Raw genomic sequence first — 21370 nt, forward strand, 5'->3', positions numbered from 1 at the left:
GGACCTTGCGGAGCAGCACGGTTCACGTGAGATGCTCCCTTTCTGGCAGCGAAAGGATCCTACCTGTCCTATACTTGGTTGAAGAGCAGGAGTGGGATTTCCCTTTGTTTCACAGCAGTCAATAAAATTTAGCTTAGAACTTTTTAGCATCTGGTACCGCACTTACCATGGTGGATAATGCTGTGATCCAATAATTTCTGCACCAGTTTAATTGCCGTCTCTCGGTCAGAGGCCTCTTTATGGTCAATCAGCCAGTCGATCAGCTCTTTGGCAACGAAGCAGTTCGGGTATGTCTTGAGGTGGTGCCGCCGATCTTTAATGACCTTTTCTTCATGCAGTCGGAGCCTGGGGGGTCAAATCACCTTGTGAATATTATTTGCAAAGAGCCTCTGTAACTTAGCAAGATTGGGACAAGCGTGGAGCAGAGGCACCCAAGCCCTGCTCGCAGGAGGGGCTTTGCAGGTGTTGGGTGGAAGAGGAAGAGACTCGGTCACACGTCCAGCGCTGGCGCCTGACCACCAATCCGCAGCAACCATTTGTTACAACTTTAAACCTCGTACTTGGAAAAACTGGTTTTCTGCCCACCGGAAAAGATTAAAAAATGAAGAACAGCACAGCATACTAAGTCTATTAAAATACTTCCTGTAGGTCAATTAAACTGTCAATAATTTGGAATTAATTTTCCCACATTACCACTAATACGTTCCATGTTACTCTTTTATTTTGTGGTATCACTGCCGTAGATTTCTTTTTTTTTTAATCATCTCATTCATTCCTTTAGCTGTAGTTTCTTCCTTAGTTGGGTAACTGCATTTTGCCTCCAGCTGCACAACAAGCATTATGATTTAAAATTCAGGCACAAAGCTGTTCCAACACAATGTTATCTAGCATAAAAAAGTTGCCTCCTCCTCCAGACAAAGGAGAACTGATTTCTCACTTGGGGAACTGTTGGTAAATGCTATCTATCTGCAAAATCTCCCTCATCATCTTGAAAGTATGTTGGTTGGCTGGTTTTGAGATGCTTGGGTCAGAATGCAAGACCCTGATTAGAGTATTACCTTGTTAGTAAAGGTTCTGGGATTCTGCATCTTTATTTTTAGTCATTTTTTTCCAAATAAACAAAATTAGTAATATTATCAATAAATTAATGGATAGAGGTTTTTAAAAGTTTTTTAAAGTTTTCTGCTTTCTTGTTTCCATTTTAATTAATAATTTTAATAATTCTGGTTTTGTAGCGCCATGTCTGTACAACAGTTCTGAAGAAAGCATAGAAACCACAACGCTTGGGCTCCTATCACAAACAGAAATATTGCCGTTCATTTCCAAGAGGCCAGGATCCTACCTTGTAAACACTCTCACTGACTTCAAAGAAGTTCTGAATAATGCTATAATAATTGTAAAGGGTACAACTATCTCTCTTTTCTAGAGAGGATGACAGCGGGGAAGGGTGTTACCATGAGCCTCAAGTAGCACAGAGCAGGAGTCCAACCAATTTTCCTTTCAATATGATTCCAGTATGAAACAATCGTTTCTCTTTAGAATCAAAGAAAGGGAAAATATTTGGCTGAAATCAGCGAAGAAAATATTATTGGGGCATTAGACAAGGCTTATGTAGGCTTCTACCTAAAAATAGCAGCAAAGCAATGTTTTTGTTTTGCAGCATTTAGCCTTGAACTACACTGGAATGGCCAATCTGTGATATGAATTCAAAACCAGCTTTGCAAACATCATAAAAAAATGAAGACTTTTATATTAAAGATACTGATAAATCAGATTAGTATTCTGGAAAGAAGTGCTAGTAAATACCCCATGCGTTGTGAAATTCTCTGGGCTAAAATACCTTTGCTTAAAGCATATTTTCCAGATGTGCTCTAACAGCTGTTGCCGTACTTAGAAAGAAAAGCCTACACAGTTTTAATTATAGAACATGCAGTTATCAGTATGTCTGACTGAGCTTTACATTTAAAATATATTCCAGGTTCTGTTAATGTTTAACCAGTTTTCTGACGCACAATAATCTGCAAGAACAAAAATATGAAAAGAGCGTATAATACCTATGCAGATGGCTCGACCCAGCTTTCAGTCATCAGTCTAAATGGATGGAGTTCATCTGATACAAGTGAGAAACCCACTTCTATGAAATTCTTTGTCCAAACATCACGTAGGAGTGTGCCAGGACTGGTCTGGCATTCCACAAACAAGCCAGTAGCCAAGAGCCCCAGAAATGCGTATTTATGTCTTAAATTCTGACTGAAGGCTTTCCTGCAGTTGGTAGGCTTATAAATATTTCAAGTTCTCTGTCATGTCAAAAAACACAGGTTCCCACTACAACCTTTTTCCTCACTCAGAGCATTTATAGGGTCTCTCTCTATACCTTCTCGCCTATATTCGTAAAACTCATAGAAATTTCATTATCTTAATTATCTCCACCCTCTTGCCAAAGAGGATCCAAATTTGCTAAGAAGTTACGAAATCATTAAGTCAAACAGAGCATGACCACATAAGCCTCAAGAAACCTGAAAAACCAAATTTATCCACAATTTCTAAATGGAAGTGGGAACTTTTTTCTGCAGTCTATAGCAATTTTATCCATACTGAATTATGTTCAGGCTAATTTATGGAATAAAGAACAGAAAGGGAATTCAGATTGTCTCCCTGGTGGTGTATGCTGTTCTCTCTGTCAAGGCTCCCTCACCTCTACAAACCTGCTAAAAATCAAACTGTATGCAGGAGAAGTAGCTCAATAAATTGAAATTGTACCTAGCGTAAACTACAAATACAAAAGCCTCAGGTGAAGTTATTGAGCATACATTGCAGTATGCAAATCAAAAGTTTCAGCAGGAATTCTAAAAATGTGTCCATGTTCAGAAATATTTATCAGGAGTCAAATCAAATGGGATAAAAAGGAAAAAAATATAGCGGTGAATGCAATTATACACTGGAACCAACGCTCAAGTGAAGTGGTAAATTCTTTATCCCTTGGCATTGGGAAACAGGTTTCTCATCGAAAGACCTTCATGTTTTCCCTTTAAGTAATGTTAAGCACTTTTCGACAGCAAGTCTGCATGATGACTGCAAAAGACCTAACTTGACACCAGCCTCTCTCACTAGAAGTTCTTCTCAAGAGCTGCTTAGCTCACTGACAAACCCTGCCTGGTTTGAAGGGAGAAGGGGGAGAAGAGAGAGGGCAAACAACAAGGGGTGATGGAGGGACACCTTGATTCAACAAGCCTTTGAAAAGTTGTCCCTCTTTCTACAACTTAATAGCTTAACACCAGAAAACAATGTTGTGTGCACCAATACATCATCCATATGTAACTCCATATATTATTCAAGATTACCTGCCGTATTTGGCACTTGAGGCCACAGTGTCCCCTACCTGCAGAAAACAATGTGAGAACTAAAGTGTTTGAGCAATTGTCTGTGAACTGTAACAGGCATATGCAACCCTTTAATATTTACAAATTTATATCTATGGCTTTTATTCATGCTTACAACAAATAAAGACAGTCTGTATTTGCATGCGTGCGTGCCAGAGCAGTTTTCCTTGGGACTTGTCTAAACAGGAGTTGCTCCTAATTAACAACATGTAGGGACTCTTGCTCCAAAGAGAACTGCCTTCCCCCTGCGTAGCATGGACCGGGCTAACCCAGAACACTCTGCTCCTGTTTTGCAGTAAACGTGTTCAGAGTTAATCAGGAACAATGTTATTTGTTGAGATGCCGTTAGGCATTTTCTTTGCCAACTGTCAGAAAAGTCATGATAATGGAAAAATCAAAATCTTTGCCTAGAAATGAAGAATCAGGCGCCAGCCTGGGAAGAAATCGCTCTTGCAGCTACATGAAACTTGCATTTTGTTTTCCACCAGGGAAATTACGCGTTTTGAAGTTTCTTGCATCTTTTTCTGAACCAATGGGTAAGGATTTTGCAAAGGCAGTGCCTGCACAAGAGTCTAGCTTTCCTTTTAAGCCCAGAAAAGGCCACCATGCTGGCTGAAGACAGTAACGATGTCACTAACTGGACCATGGTCCAAATATCTCACCCAGCTATTTCCCTGTATTAAGTCTAGTAGTTTGTGCTTGGCTAACATAGATCTTGCAGAACACCATCCAGTCCTGATTTCTATACGTGAAAACACAAAAAGCCTCCTGCTCTTCTTGGTAATTTTCTGAATAATTCATCTACCATTCCCTAGTACATCCTACATAGTCCCTATGTTTATCCTAGCAAGGCTCAGTAAAAATGTGCGGGGAACAGGTTGGTTCCCAACACTCGACAGACAACATGGTATGAAGACTTTCATATTGTGCTCCACTCGTTCATCTCTTTTAACTAGTGAGATACCTTCCTGAAGCAATCATACAGACACACATATACGCATACATATATATATATTATATATGTGTGTGTATATATATATGCATACATATTTGTGTATATATGATATATACAAATGATATATATAACGTGTATTATATATGATATATTTGTATATATCTTAGAGCATGATGTATATCATATATGTTATAATATGCATATATATCATATATATCACAGAATACATCATTATAGAACGTCTTTTTTTTTTAAGGGAAGAACAAAACACCAGTGAAGAGACCATTTAAAATGGAGGTTCTCAGCAGAATTTACTAATTACTGAACAATATACACTGTTGTTGTAATTAGTCATGGCACGAAGCATGTCCTGCCCCAGAGTGCTCAACCGCTGCTGATGAGTTCCAGCATGCTTGCGGCTTACTGCTGCGTTACACCTCGCTCTAGCATATACCCTTGGTTTCAGTGACTATCCCAGCTTGAGCACTGCCAGTCAGCACGCATTGAACTACTACAGTTTTTTCACTTTAAGGTAAATTCCGAACAAAATCATATTAGATCCCTTGAAAATTAACAGCAATATGCAGAAGGGAAAAGCCTTGCACGTGGTTTCTGCCATCTTCAAATTCATTCACAACTTTCATATATTTGGAACTTCTGTCTGAGAAGGATTTACTTATTTCCAAGTAAAGCAAGTCATAATGTCCTTTGTGACAAAAATATAGGGACAGAAAAAAATACCTTGCCGAAGATGAGGACAATTCATGGTGGCTAAAGAGCATGGGTTTTCACACCTCTTCTCAAGGGACATCATAGGTGCTCCATGGGCAGGTAGAATTGCCCCTTTCTGTTGGAAACAGAACAGTTTTGTATCCTCGCAGAGGTCACAAAGTTTGGTTGTTTTCTGAACGTAAGCGTATGATCTGTCTACAGCATGGCAGACAGGCATCTTACTAAAAGATGGCATTTTCCAAAGTGTCTCAGTGACTTAGAAGCATAATTCCCACTGAAGGTTAAAACTCACAGGTCAGCTGCAGATCCAATTCATTATGAAATAAGTGAGCATATGGCGATGTTTGTGTATATATACACACCCAGGAAAATACAGAACTACATGAAATGTCCTTTACGCTAAACTTTTGCCTTTGCACTGTCAGCAAAAAAAAAAAAATAGGTCAGTGACAATATAAACTTTGTACACAGAGGCGATCGTGAAGGTACTCTGCAAAGGCGATGTGTATTGCTGGGACAAGCATTTCCAGCCAGGCTTGCCAAGTCTCAGCTGAAGTGTCAGCGGTTTGCTGCTGCCTGTTCCTCTTTCTATTTATGCTTCAGCTCTGCAATCACTTAGTTCTGTTACTTGATATTCACAGGAGCTAAAATACTCTTTAAAACATGGGGTCGTACTGGAAATAGGATGAAGATATTTCTGTCTTGGTAGCTGTGGCAGAGAAGGAATTCTACCATCTGAAATAGGGTTAGAGAGGGCGTCTTCAAAGCAGCTCCTGATATCAGTTCTCATCACTATGTTTATCTCCACTTTTTTGCCCACAGCCATGTAGTCAACGTGAGGAGATGCCAGAATGCAGAGCCAGATAGAGAGATTTCAGATAAACGGTCTCTTGGTGCACTGCGGAGGAAAGCCTAAAGCTTCCAAAGAAGTGATGGTTCACCAGTACCCTTGGGGCTTTAAATAAAACACCGGGGCTGCCTCTTCTATGAAGTTCTTTTTTGTAAATTCAGAAAGTAATAAGGTCACTGAGCCTGCAACTGAGCGTGCACAGGGACATGCCCAATACTCGTAACACCTTACTAACGCTGGCAGGGGTCAAAGCAAGCTCTGGGGAACAGACACAGGCATGGCTCAGGGTCTAGGATGAAATCAAAATGACACCTCTCGGAGACACTCTTTCAGCCCACAAATTCATGCCAGAAATTCAGACTCATAGCCTCCCTTGTGAGTACTCCAGACGGCAGAGGAAATTAGATCTGTGTGTTTGTATCGATCGGTCATAAAACTGGAGACCACTTGCAAAACCAAAGTTTGGATTTTTAAACCTCAAATGTGTACAATCTGAGCCTGTATCTGGTCTTCATTTAAAACAACACAGCATAATGTTGTTGATCTGGTAAAACAGTGAATGTAAATAGGATCTTTAGATAACTTTTATATCAAGTTTTGGAATGTTTTTGTTGGCATTTTTCAAGGGTTTGACCCTGTAAGGGAAAGGAACGTGTTCAGGTGACTGCTGACTTGCCTCCACTTTTCTCTTTGGACTGTGATATACCCACATGTGAGGGCAGTCTAACTGTATCACCAAATTAGAACAATGTTTGTTCACCCCTCTTTGTCAAGAAGCAGGAAGACTCGGTATCCTGCAAGGTTACAGATCTAACGACACTTTCTCCCCATGTCCACAAGAAGTGGCTAATCTCCCTGCCTGCCAAGCCATTTCATTTTCATTTCACTTTTAATCAAAATCTGTACAACCATGAATAATACTTCCAACTGCCTGCGCACTTGAACCTTGAGAGCTTCTGTCTCGCTGGAAAGCATAAAACTGGGTTTTACAAAGACGGAAACACAAAATGCAGGCAAGTTATTTCACCTGCCCCTAGTCATAAGGAAAGTGGAAGTCTGCCTGTCTCGCTCCGGCTGCTTGCTTTCTGGGCTGAAGCTGTCAGAACTCAGGAACTCACAGTTCTCCTCCTCTATAAGGAAGTCAAACATAATTGTGCTTCTCACTCATGTATGGACGAGCTGGGATACACGCATGGGAGGAATGCATGCAGGTCAATGTCTACGTGATACTACTATGTGGATCTCCAAAAGAACCAATGTACTTTTCACTGAAGAACAAGTCATCTTTGCTTATGTCCATCAACTAGGTTTTATTCACATTATTCTTCTGTGTCTCCATTCAAGGATATTCTTAGGCTTACTAAATCAATAAGTACTGTGGGGACTAATCTTCTTGGGGATGTCTTCCCAAATCTAAACTGAAGACTTCTACCATGAACCACTGAAATTTCAAAGTGCAGACCAGAAACCATAGAACAACTGTTGTTATAGACATCCTTTGACTGGATTAACACAGTAGCCAAAAGTCCACCAACTCTTGTGGACTTATGCTGAAAATCACTCTCAATAAAGGAAGTATTTTACGGATAGAAAACTGAGGAAGGAGCAGTGTAGGTCTCATGGGAGGGCAGTGAAAACCAATGAAATTTGTATCAGGGAACACAGACCTGTTATCTCAGTAACATGGCTGGGAGAGGTGAATGTTCCTTTGAAGTGCTAAATGGGCTAAAGGGGCAAATGTGGGTCAAACAGCCCAAGTCCTACTGCTACAGCTATTTCTGCTAGCACTGCCATTCAGGAACCTGGAGAGACAGACCGGGAACTGGGGAATAGATGCCGGACTACAGGTCTGCATCACTGGAGTCAAGAAGAGGGGCTGCAGCAAGGACACAAGGGGCTGTGGGTGCCAGAAAGCCCTGCTGTGTGACAACCACTCTCTTGGATGCACGTTGCATCCCAAGGGGGTAGGGGAGCCAAAAAAAGCTATAGGCTGAGGTCCCTTATGCACCAAAGCTGACATCTCTTTTACACTTATGCACAGGGAAAAGCTGAATATGACCTTGATACGCTCTTGCACTGCATGCAGCAAGTTTCAGACCTCCTGAGAAACGAGGAGGTCTTTCCACCCACTCATCTCCCAGCGCATCTGGGGAAGAGCAGAGCCATAAGACCCCGAAAGCACCACAGTACTGAACAGGTTTGCACTGCAAACAGTAAAAGGTGTTGTTATCTGCCAGAGGTAACCCAAGAAATGCACAGGAGAACTGAAATTAGCCCAGCGCTTTATCTCAAGTGCGGCTGTGATATTTCTCCCACCCTGTCAATGAGTGACAAATAGTTTTGCTGAGATGTTTTATGGCTTTGGGTAATCCCTGATCTCAAAGTCCTTCCAGGCATGGCTGCTCTCAGCCTGAGCACCACAGACCTGCAGGAGATCTTCTCCCCGGTTTTTTATGCTCCTCAGAGGGGCACCAACTGTTTGCACCCTTTAGCGGTCCTTGGCTGAAAGCAAGAAAAAAAATTTCTGCCTTTGTCGTTAATAATACGTCATACTGCAGTAATATCCCAATTGCTTTTAGCAATTGTTTTCCATCTCTACACAAAACTCTTAACCAATTACTGTGGTGCGTAATCATGAACGTCATTAAGCACAAATAGCCAGTACCTGACAGGTAATAAAATGAGTAATAACATAATTACTACTATGTACTATTGTTAACAAACCCAATTTTATATTGAGGCTATGATTCAGGACTTTTTACTCGCTTCCAACAAATAAATAGGTTCATCTTAAAATTAGTAATTAGCAATACTCTTTCAATATACAGTATTAAAACCATCACAATTTGTTTATCTCTTCCCAATCTAAATGAGTAGCTTCCTTTTCTTCATGTTTAGTACAACTGCATTACTGGGCTTTATTTTTATTTTGAAGGAAGCTATGAAAGCAGTAAGTGAAAAAATACTGACTAGAAAAGGCACTCTGTATTGAATTTCTTTAAATAAAAAAATAATCTTACCACATTTTGGCACTGATTCATGTTTTTTTTTTACCTCCTACGGCTGGCAATACCGCAATATGCAGGATGTTACACTGACAGAAGACATGATTCAAGGGAGTTCTTTCCACTGTCTTCCAGAATTCTGTTGAAATCCAGTGGTTGACCACCAAACTATAAAATAAAACTGGAACTGATGCAAATTTTTAAACACTGAAAGTAATGATCCGTTTCACTGGATCACCTAGAGTTCATTAAATTGTTATTGGATGACCTTCACAGTGCAAAAATAGAAATGGAGGAACAGGTAAGAATATAAAATGCAAGACTGTGCACTAACAACAAAATGCTCTGCTGAAAACTGAGAACTTGGAGGCTGAAAGCAACGGAGAGTAAGAAACAGCTGACTATGCAGTAGCTAAACTTTCACTGACTACAGGCTATCAACAGGCTGAGACCACACAAAAATCAACGGCAATCTTAGGTTGTACTAACTGAGATGTTTCCAGAATTGATGGGAAATCCAGTTGTTCGTGCCATTGTATATGATACTATAGGACATCATCTAAATGTTGTGTATTGTTCATACCATCCTCATTCAAGAATGATAAGCACAAAGAGACGCAATGAAGCAGCGCTACGCTGGTGTCAGAAATGATGAGCCAGTCTCATGAGCAGAGAGAAAAAGATACTGGCTTAGGAGTCTAGCCTTATCTAAACAAAAAGTGAGAGGAACAGAACTGTTGTCTACAAACTTTCAGGCGAGTTAAAAGCAGAGTGCAAGAAAAGCTATTTAAGTGATGCTGAGAGATCCTAAGGTAAAAATTAGACAAAGTTTTGGAGCAAAATTTTCTAATTGTTACTTGAGGAAAGATCTTAAACAACTTTCAGAGAACTGTAATAAACAATCCAAGGGATTATGTGTTATAATATTCTGCAGAAGACCTTCCAGTCCCGTGATTTATAATTACATGTTTTACACTGTGTCGTGGTTTAACAACATTTAAATCAACATTGTGACCAGCGACTATTAAACCAATATAATGAATGCTTATGACCAATTTTAACTTAACACGCTTTGGTCAGATCTGTCATTATCTCAACCCTTCATGCCCCATGTTGGGCGCTAAAAAGGACTGTCGTGGTTTAACTCGGCAGGCAGCCAAACACCACGCAGCTACTCGCTCACTCCCCCCGGCCCCCGGTGGGATGGGGAGAGAATCAGTAAGAGTGAGAAAAACTCGTGGGTTGAGATAAAGACAGTTTAATAGAACAGAAAAGGAAGGGGGGGGGGGGGGAATAGAATATACAAAACGAGTGATGCACAATGCAATTGCTGACCGATAACCAAGTAGCGATCGCTACTTCCTGGAACACGCCTACTTATATACTGAGCATGACATCACACAGTATGGAATACCCCATTGGCCAGCTGGGCCAGCTGTCCCGGCTATGCTCCCTCCCAGCCTCCTGTGTGCTTGGCAGAGCATGGAAGCTGAATGTCCTTGACTAGAAGGGTACTTAGCAACAACTAAAAACATCAGTGTGTTATCAACATTCCTCTCATACTAAATCCAAAACACAGCACTAGGAAGAAATTTAACTCTATCCCAGCCGAAACCAGGACACCCTGATATCTATGAACAACCTTGGAAATACTACAGGGAGGAAGAATATCAGAGACTGGCCTCTGAATGCACTATACCAGGACCCACAGCCTTTCTAAAGTCCTGTTTCATGTCAGCTGCAAAAAAGAAAAGTTCCAGTACTGCCTATATTAAGACATTTGCTGTTTATATTAAAGCTTTTATTAAAAGTATGCAGACATACAGACCTTCTTCACATGCTTGCCAAAGCACAGGAGCTGTAAGTATGACGAGAGTCGTCCGTATTTGTGAGCATGCTTTTGCCACAGGGTATTATTTGGTTTTCATTTTTACTGTGCAAGCATACAATAGTCCTTACGTGGCTGATTGGAAGGGTAGGTATTTAACTGGCCTGTCATTATTGTACAGTCAACACCAAACTAGTGGCAAGATTTCCTCCAATGTCTGAGGGAAATCCTACAACCTTTGTGACATACAACTGTGTCAAAACACGGCTGGGGATCTGCTGTGAGGAGACCCCGTCAGTTGGCTAGCAGCATGCAGAGACGCCAAGGGTCTGGTCTGCTTCCTTGCTAAATCAAAGCACAGAAGCCAGGAGGAGCTGCAATGGCAGAGGATCCCTCTGCCAGCTCCACAGCCCAGCTCTTTTTTTTTGCATTTTACCCTTGGGTGAAGTCTCTATGAGTCTGCCCTCAGCTCGCTTTCCTGCCTCCACGTGCAACACCCACTCATCCTGCTGAGACCCAAATCACCAGGTTTGCAGGAACTTCCAGCCCCTCATTTGAGATCTTGTGAAGCTACCACGAAGAATCTGTCTATATAGTCATAGTCACACTGATCTTTTTAAGCCTGGAATTTGTCTAATTTTATATAGTGGCACATGATTTTTTAAAAAATGTATTTATTGAAATAATACAGAGTATGTAATTATTAAAGTAAATAACTCAAAACAGGATAGAAGCCTAAATAGAGTCATGTTACAGCCTTTTTCAGCTCCCTTAAGTTGTCATGTTTGCTTAAGAAAAACATTGCTTTGAGTGTAAAATATAAGCCAGTATGACCTTCACAGCCAGCTGGAGGCAACAAATCAGTACAGTCCTAATTAACATTCTGCTCATTTATATATGTTTTTCTTAAAGAGAAACCTGTAACATCCAATATGGTTTCACTGCGAGTGCCAAATGAAAAAGAAGAAATGAATCATCATCTACAGAGAAAAAATGAAAAATGTCTTGGAAAGCTATTGATTGCCCCAAACTACATTGAATGAGTTCCAAACACATCTATGCCAAATGGTAACAATGATTTTACTCAACAATTCTGCAACATAACACTACTGTATTCATTTTTTAAACACAAAAAGGATTGCTCTCTGATACAAATGTTTTAATGATAACGAACCATCCTATCTGCTTTAAATCTCTTTCTTTATCTAAGTCATACAAACATGTAGCACGAAGAATTATGGTATATGACTTTAAATGGATTCCTCAATGGCATGAACTTACTCACTGCTTAAATTCTGGCAGGCTAATGAAGAACTTTATCATTAAGGAAAATGTTTTAATAAAAATCCTAGTTAAAGACTAATTCTATTTAAATGATTTTACTTTTGCAAAAATCTAGCCTGGGAATGGTTTCTTTCCATGAGCTCAGCATTTTTCTACATCTGATGTGACATGAACAGATACACAGCTGCTGCATAACCACTCTTTATGAATAGTTCCTTCTGTCAGGGCGCTATCAAGGATCTTGTCTTGTTTGATTAGGCCTTGTTAAATGTTCACAAGTAGATGAGCTTTGAAAAGATAAATATTACAGAAGCGTTCTTCCTCTGATCTTAAGATTAAATGGAAATTTTCCTTTAAAATAATAAATAAATCAATAAGGAGCCCAGAGAAGTTCTGCTGCTCTACTGAACAGCTTGCTCCCACTGCTGGGCCATGTGTTTGCCATTTCTCACTCTAGGCAAAATTCTCTTTCCACACATGCAGAAAGCTCAGTGAACAGGTATTTATGTGGTCTGACAATAAATTCAAACTGTGACTTCTCACTGCTTTAATAACTCAGAACACGCACCCTGACTCTTATTCACCAAGTAACAGCATCAGCTTTACATACGGGGTCAGCCTCAGTTGAATGCTGGTAGACTTAGATTACAACAATATGGTTATGTTTACAGCAAACTCCAAACTCTGGGTCAGGCCTGAACTTGAATCCAAAACACATGTTGCACAGACAGTTAGGGGTAGGCTTTAGATGGGCAACAGGACAAGAGAAGGTGAGAGGTTAGGGCCTGCACTGTGCCTTTACAAAGACTCAGATATTCACCTATCATTGGTGTAAATGTCCCAACACTGTGTGTTAATCCTAAATCCAATTCATTGACTTAAGACGAGCCTTGTCATCGCCTGTCCTGAAGAAAGGCTGGATCTATAGGAGCCTGGGTATGGTTGCTCCTCAGATGGTGTCAACAACCACGGTTGGGCAGATGGACCACGGGCACTTCTTGTTGTAGCTACCCAGACATGTGAAGGCATGCTAAAGAGCACGCCAAGGTTTAGTCCATTACTCGTCCTGGCTATCAAAGCACAACACAAACAGTGCCAATTGGGTCTTAATTTGAACGTAACTACAATGCTGAATGCTGAACTCCACAAGATTTCAGTCCATATGTAAATAGGCTGTGCATAGATGAACTGCTGAAACTGCAAAAGGTTTGTGGCCACTGAAGACATGAAATCACCCATCAAGTGGCCAACACCTTTTTGTGTCTTCTTCCACAGGTCTATCATTTTCTGAGGTGAAATACTGATATTTTACATGAAAAGATGTGCTGTGTACAGTCTTCAGCCTGCAAGCAAAATGGCACAATTTCCAGTCCACTGGAACTTTTTCTTAGCCACTGTATGTTTAAATAAATTATTTTCTCTGTGTTTATTGTGCTTCTCCTAAACAGTTTACGCAATCCTTTTTTTCTTCCTCCTTCGCCCCAGTAATGTGCTTCCCAAGAGTACTGTTGTTACTGGCCTCATATAAACTCAGATGTTCCATATTCATCAGAAAAGAAATCAACACAGAGTACAAACATATTTCATGTGAAATTATGTAGGATACACTGGTGTTGATTTACAGATTTAAGCAAAAAAAGTCAAATAAAGTTCTTAATATATTTGTTTGGAGCAGCTCTAGCCCCTTTGTGGCCAAAGTGAATGCAAGCAATTATCTTTCAACCACCACTGTTTGATTCATTACAGTAGGCCCAAAGTGTACCACTTGGAAAAACCACCACTTTATAGAAACCTAAAACGATTGGATTTTCCCCCATTACGAAATATTTTTAAAGGATCTAGGCCTTGCAGCACTGTGATAAAGCACAATGGCATACAGAGAAAGGAACAAATCTCATTGCTTTGTGTGTGTTGAAAGAAATATTATTATTTTCAAAAAGGTGGGATAATGGTTGGGCACATGCCCGGTTTAATCACATCTTTGTTCACATTTGTAAAGGCAAGGGAATATATCTCATTACCTTCCAAATGGATTATTGGATGAGACACGTCCCTCCAAGGGAAGAAAGTGTTAACAGTGCTAATACCTTCTTCCCTCAACATGGGACTGGAAATCCACTTTCCACAAGCAAAGTTGCAGTTGCCGGACTATGGAAACCCAGGAATTGATGCACACAAATGAATCCCAAACTGGGCTCTTTGTGCACAGTGTGAGAGGATCTGAGAGCGCTCAATCCGTTTGTGGTATCACCGTGTAGGCAGCAGGAACAGAGGAGTAGGTGGATCACCCCGAGATTACTGTTCCTCTTGTAATGCCAACACGACATAGCCAGCAGCATTTCTGGCACTAACCAGTGATCTACTGGCCTTCCAGCATGCATTACTCCGTACACTGCCCCCAGTCTTTTCTCTATTCTCATCCTTCAAGGACTGATATAAAACCAGTATGTCCTAAGTATGTGCACTTTGGTTTCTGTCCCCCAAGTTCTTAAGAAATGAATATACAGATAACCTCACAGACACCTTGAAAAGCTCTCTTGGTGGCAGGAAGAGTTGCGATGTTGGCATCCCATGAATCTCGCGTGATCTGGGGTAAAATCCTGGCCTGACTTAAGACAGCGTGGTCAAGGGAACCAGGTTCTCACCTTCATGTCTTCATAAAAGTCTCAGGTGAAACTGAGAGATTTCAAAAGTTCTTGGGCATTCATTTGGAAATGGATACATTTCTCATCCTTAAATTTGCTTGAAAAGCTGGACAATGTGAAAGGAGTGGTACTGTCAACCACTGCATGCGTTGTACAAACTAACCCAGCTGATTTTGCACTGAAGTAGGTTAGGAAGTATTCTCACAAGCCCTCCCACCAGTGCTACTGAGTGGATAATAATCTCTGGTTACCAGCCAGTTACAAAATGCTGATAATGTCAGCCACCACAGTTTAAAGAAGACATCACACCATGCCTTCATGAAACACAGAGTAATTCAGGTTGGAAGGGACCTCTGGAGATCATCTGTCCAACCTATACTGAAAGCATGCCCAGGCAGTACAAGTTGCTCAGGGTCATGTCCAGGCAAGACTTTCATATCTTCGAGCTTCTCTGGGCCCCTACTCCAATTTTTTACATATGCTCATGGTGAATAATTCTTTCCAAATGTCTAATTAGAAATTCCCTTGCAAATTTTGCCTCCTGCCTCTTGTCCTATCCCCATGCACCTTGGAGAAGACTCTCTCCCTGTTTCCCTATGCCTTCCCTTTTAAGTAGTAGCAGCAGCAAGATCCCCCTGAGTCTTCTCTCCTCTAGGCTGAGCAGACCCAGCCCTCAGCATCTCCTTGTACATCATGTGCTCCTGGCTAAGGGGTCGAGCGCATCCGACACATCCAGCCCACCCCCACCCTGAGAACCAGCCCTCCCTGGGGCTTGCTCCAGTGTGTCAATGCATTTCTTGTATGAAGACACCTTTTTGCTGTCTATTTTAGATAATTGCATAATTTTGCATAAATTAAGGTTGCAATAATAAGCTTTTAATAAACCTCGTTTTATTTCTTTTGTTCAGTGTGCTTTTAAGAACCTACTTCCATCGCCTCGTCTAATTAGACAAGCAGCAGTATGATACCAATGGCTCCTATTATGGAGCCATTTTTCTCATCAGAGATCTACTTATTAATTTAACCTCATCTATTTCTACCGTTTCCCAAAAGACTTGAAAGGTCTGAGTCTGTCCAAATGCTATTAGTTTCGAAAATACTTTAATTGTCCAAGACAAGTCTTTAAGCCTCTAGCCCCAAATAATTCTCAAAATGGTACTTGTACAATCTGTTTTGGGATTTGTACATGATGATGCTACTTTGAGCTTCTTCACATCACAATCTCCCTCTGTTTGCACTGACCAAGCAATAAAATAGCAGTTTAAGCTAGGAGTTACTCTTTCTACATCTTAGTAAAAATAAACTAATTTCAGCTAGAGGAAAGTATAAGTTAATTACATTCCGAGCATCAGGAAACAATTAACAGCTTTCTATTATATCACCCTGATTTCTAAGCTATACAATTACATGCTACTGCAGAAAAGGATGTGTGATTATCAAGAGACGGATCTTTTCTGCAAAAAATGAAAGGAAATTGTTCCACCGCTGACAATCAGCGCTATAAATAATGCTTAGCTAATATCTTTTCCGAAGTCATTTCCATTATTCGCAATCCTAACTTTGAGGGACCTGTTGGCCATGTGTTGTCAGATTCTCCTCCCAAAGAGGATGACTGTAAGTGCTGGACTCTCATTCCTCTGATCCTCAGACAAGCACTCACAACTTCAGCTTCCTGTGAATATTCTGCAATACTCATTGGAATTAAACTAAAAATCATTGTTTTTACGAACCATATTGTAATTATGCCTTGCGTTTGGTTTGCCTCTTAAATCAGAGCTGAGAATGGTTTGTGGAAACACAAGGGAATACACAGGCTTGCTTTAAGCAGCCCCAACGCTCTGAAGACACGAGTAACAATGTGAAGGGCAACAGATACTACATATGAACACTTCTTTTTAACTCCTGCCAATAAACTCATTTGGCCTAATATGCAGGAAAGTGGTGCACACACAGCGGATTGTACAACAATTCAGCTGACTACTAATGCAAACATTATGGCAATATATCCCTTTTGGCATGGCCCTTAGCATGAGAAGCAATGACACAAACCCACATAAACCTCCACAACTCCAAGTCAAAGGCCATTGTGCTAGATGGCAACTGTGTTACTGGGGATGGAGAATCTTCCCAAACCAGGTAGATTATATATGATCCATAAGAGATAAATATGATAGTGTTAGTGCTGCTTATCAGCAGAAGAACTTTGGTCTCTGCAGATTACTCGTGCAATGCACCTCCAGGACAGCTATACCTCTGCCCCAGAAAGTTCAAGTTCTGTTCCAAGTTCTCCTTCCCTATTATCTTACACCTCAAGGCTTCTTCTATGCACTGTCCTTGCAAACATCGTCTTGTCTGGCTCCTAGCTAGCTGGAAAGATAGTTTCCACAGCTCTTGATCTCACCAATGTTGCCCATCTGCCTGATTCCTTCCACTGCCTCCTCCTCTTCTGTCACATCAAACACAGTATTACCATGCTTATCTTCACGTTCAAGCTCCCATCTTTGCTATCACCGTGTCCTGGTTTCGGCTGGGATAGGGTTAAATTTCTTCCTAGTGCTGTGTTTTGGATTTAGTATGAGGAGAATGTTGATAACACACTGATGTTTTCAGTTGTTGCTAAGTGCCCTCCCAGTCCAAGGACAGCTCCCGTGCCTACTGACTGAGCTAGGTACACAAGATGGGAGGGAACATAATCAGGACAGCCAGCCCAGCTGGCCAATGGGGTATTCCATACCATGTGACATCATGCTCAGTACATGAAGGGTAGGCGTGATCCAGGAAGTACCGATCGCTACTTGGTTATCGGTCAGCGTGGGTGGTGAGCAATTGCATTGTGCATCACTCATTTTGTATATTCTATCATTATTATTATTATTATTTTCCCTCTTCTGTTCTATTAAACTGTCTTTATCTCAACCCACGAGTTTTTCTCACTCTTACCCTTCCGATTCTCTCCCCGTCCCACTGGGGGAGGCGGGGGGAGTGAGCGAGCGGCTGCGTGGTATTTGGCTGCCTGCCAGGTTAAACCACGACACACCGTCTCTCAGGTGGTGTTGGCTTTTGCTCTGACTGGCCATTTACTTCCAATTTTGCCATTTGGTTTTAAATCTTCAAGCGAGCATCTTTGTGCTTGCTGCCTTAATACACAGGAGGCACCCTCACCCAAACAGCCGCAGAGCTGCCTGGATGTAGTCCCCCAAATCCAGCCCAGTATTGCTATGATCTCTACCAAAAACTTGACATCTTAACAGGGGTTGGGCAGAATGGATGAAAGGGGTGGGAAGGGCTCCTGGGCTGGCACAGCTGTACTTTAACATCAGGGTTTGACTCCATGAGAAGCCAATCTCACTGTGGGGTCCCCCAGTAAAAGCGGGGGTCTGTGGAGCTCCTCACCGCCTGACTCCAGGCCAGCTGACCTTATCCCTTGCCCTGTCATTGGTGTTAGTCTGGCGCGACGGTAAGGTGGCTGAGCTCCCCAGACTGCTCACCATGGGGCCAGACGCACACCAACGCAGGGGCACCAGGCCAAGCAGCAGGAGCCCTGGTCCAGGGGAGCTGGGCTGCCCTTTCCTGCAGCAGCAGCTGGACACACCGGCTCAACGCCGCTGTAAAACCCACAGCATGACCTACAGCCCCCTGGTTCTCCACAGAAACCAGAAAACTCTCATCTGCCTGCAAATCCCTGTGACGCAGCTGTGGTAGCCCATGTAATCACCCACACAATCACAAGGAAATGGAGAATTACGGCCTTGTTATGTGAAAAACAGCTTCTATATTTGCTCTGAATTAGCAAGCCTAATCAGGCATATTTTTTAATTATTCGTAAATACACCTTGGAGATCTGAATGCATTTACTGGATTGAGGCACTGTTAAGAAGCAAACTACGAAGACTGTAAAATTACAGGGCTGATAATTAAGGTAGGGGGTTGCATTCTGAAGTAGTGTTGTCACTTTGGTAGCACTGTGATGTGCTGGTCGTATAAATTACATAGTACAAATTTCAAAACATGTGAAATGTCAATATTTGTCTCTATTCATGCACAATACCCTGACAAGAGTGCAGAAGTAAAGGTAAAAACCTTGAAAAAGAAATAATCTAGGCAAATTGCAAACATAGTTTCTGTTCCTATCTGGTAACAACATGTGCACTGGGCATTTAAACTCAACATGATTTTTATAGTCTGCCTTCCTCTGGAGTCTGAAATTTTTTAATCGGAATCCAGCAAATGTTTAACCCACATTGAGTTTAGGCAAATTAAGCACTAGGGGGTGGACAAGCAAACCCAGCTGTGGCTGCGGCCACTGTTCCCTCTCTCCGTCCTTGACCACGCATTTCTGCCAGCTCCCTCACCCCAGTGCTGGCACTGGTCTGACTTCATGCTGAGCCTGTTTAGAAAGTTAAATTTTTCTTATTTGGCTTCAGCTGCTTTAGTTCCCTGAACTTCTAATCCCAGACGAACACCAGTGCGAAGTGCAAGGGAAGCGGTAAGAGCGGGGCAGTAGCAGCCTGCAGTTAGATCCACTGTATCAGAAAACCACAACCTTAAACTGTAGTTCAGTGACATGGGGTAAGCCAGCACCCATTTCTCCCCCCGTACTTCTTCAGAGAAATCTTTTATGTGGTTATGCAGTAAATCGGTTTGTTAAATTGACCCAACTGAAATATCAGCCACCCAGTAGCCCTGCTGAGCGCTTCCCCAGTGCAGGTCACCATATGGTGATGGTCCAGAGATGCTTAACCCGGTCCGAAGGAGGGGAAGCACAGAGGAGGGAACCTATGTTGGTGTGGGTACAAGAAAGAGAGGACCACTGCGTTCAGTGGCAGCACTAGCTCGAAGTCTTAGCCATCCAGGCTACTAGCTCCTCTCCACTTCTCTAGCTCCAGCATACCTGGATCCCTGCGTAGCTGTACCATCACAAAAAGCCCAGCTGAGGAACAGAGAAATAGATGTAACAGAAGCACATCCTGCTGATGATCACTGCCTGAGGGTCCTTTGGCTTCACAGGTTTCTCTAGAGCCTGAGTGAGGCTGTGACACAGTCTGTGGGTTATCTTTTCCCTTTCTCCATGCTTCCATGCAACTCAATGCTTCAGAGTTTTAAAAAAATAAAGGAGCAAGACTGCACATTATTTTACTTCCACTCCTGCTATATAGCACTCTCCTCACAGTATAGGTTTAAATATTTTATTTTTCTTTCACTCTGAAATCAGTTTTATTCTTTCTGCTGCAAGGAACAAAAGCATATTCACAATACAGTCATTTCTCCTTAAGGCCACAGGAAAAAATGTGGGATTCAAAGGAAAGGTCAAATCTCCAAACAGTTAGAAAGAAATTAAAAACATTAAAATTCATGACTGCTGTTGATATTTATGAAATTGATTAAAAATCCCTTCTCAACTTTCCTTCTGCTAGCTAGTGGAGGCAAACTGCCGTTGTAAATCCGCCTCTCCATTCTATTATAACACCAATAGTCTTAGTCGAATCAGTGACACTAAGGATCCTTGTGAGCCTGTGTTCAAATAGGTTTAAGCTGTATTTAACTCTAGTGGTTTATACATTAGAATTGTTTAAAATATATGGTTTACATGTCCTGCTCTTGCTTAAGAAAAAAACAACAACCCATACTAACATGTGAAGTGCATCTTTCACTCAACGATCGCCAGTGGTTCTGCCGAGACCTGAAGTTTTGCAGTTTCTGTCTTTATCAACCTTTAGAGCCTTGATGCAGTTTTAAATTCAAGGACCAGGTACACGAACCAAACCTGCTTAGCTCTTGCTTCTTACCCAGCCTTTCAACCCCTTTTCCAGTTCTTCATCAGTTTAATCTCTTCCCACAAAAGTTCATTCTGAGGAGATGACTGTATTCAACCCTGGCCTTGAACACAGGAATAAAGTATCTGTCAGTTAGCAAAAGGACTCACACAAGCCTGCTCTGCCAGGAAAAAAAAGGCAAAAGACTTAACACAACCACAATACAAGGGTTATGAAAATAAAAAGCAGAATAAGTGGCAAGAAAGGTAGAAGGGCCCAGAGCCTCAGGAGGGAATGTGTGTTTCTGAGAGCGGGCCCTAAGCCAAGAGCTACCACCCAAGCCAGCACTCAGTGCCTGGACACTTAGTGATGGGGATGAAGAAGTCTATGTCAGGAACTTAGCTGGACTGCGGAGAGGCTAACGTTTGCTGCTGTGACAATATCCTTCACTTTCTTAAGTATTACATCACAGAAAGCACTAAAATTCTTTAAGTTTTACACTTCAAAAAGTACTGGCGTCTACAAATATAAAAGGAGATGCACTGATTCCTCCCTAGTCCTGTCCATTTATCCCATACTGAAAGCTGGCTGACCTCCCTCCTGGCTTCAGTCTGGTCTCTCCCTCTACAGATGTGACTTTGGAGGGAGAAAAGAGCAGATCCTTTCCTGAGCACGGTACCCAGAGCTCCCCACCCATCCCAGCACACATACTATCACCTCTGCATCTCCACACTTGGGAGGTGTCTTCCTCAGCGCTTTGGGGATGCCACTCTTGGGCTTGGTGTCTGACCTCCCAAACCAGAAATCCCAATCCCGACAGAGTCCCACTTTGGTTCCCCGAGTTTGGCAGCTTCACACAGACCCTCCCTCGCCGGCCAGAGCCCACTACTGCTGCAAGAAACCGCTACCAGTTGCAGCCAAGATTTGTGCTGCAAGGG

The 21370-nt window shown here is 41.9% G+C and overlaps 1 protein-coding gene across 1 annotated transcript in view; it reads right to left on the reverse strand.

The window, feature by feature from the left end:
* DEPTOR (DEP domain containing MTOR interacting protein) overlaps positions 1–21370 on the reverse strand; it is a 76213-nt gene that overhangs the window by 47827 nt on the left and 7016 nt on the right. The window contains exon 3 of the mRNA XM_075141231.1: positions 167–345. Within this exon, the coding sequence (XP_074997332.1) occupies positions 167–345 (179 nt within the window). The remainder of the gene's footprint in view (positions 1–166; positions 346–21370) is intronic.

The sequence above is a fragment of the Calonectris borealis genome, chromosome 2 (assembly GCF_964195595.1).
Source record: "Calonectris borealis chromosome 2, bCalBor7.hap1.2, whole genome shotgun sequence".
NCBI classification, from domain to species: domain Eukaryota; kingdom Metazoa; phylum Chordata; class Aves; order Procellariiformes; family Procellariidae; genus Calonectris; species Calonectris borealis.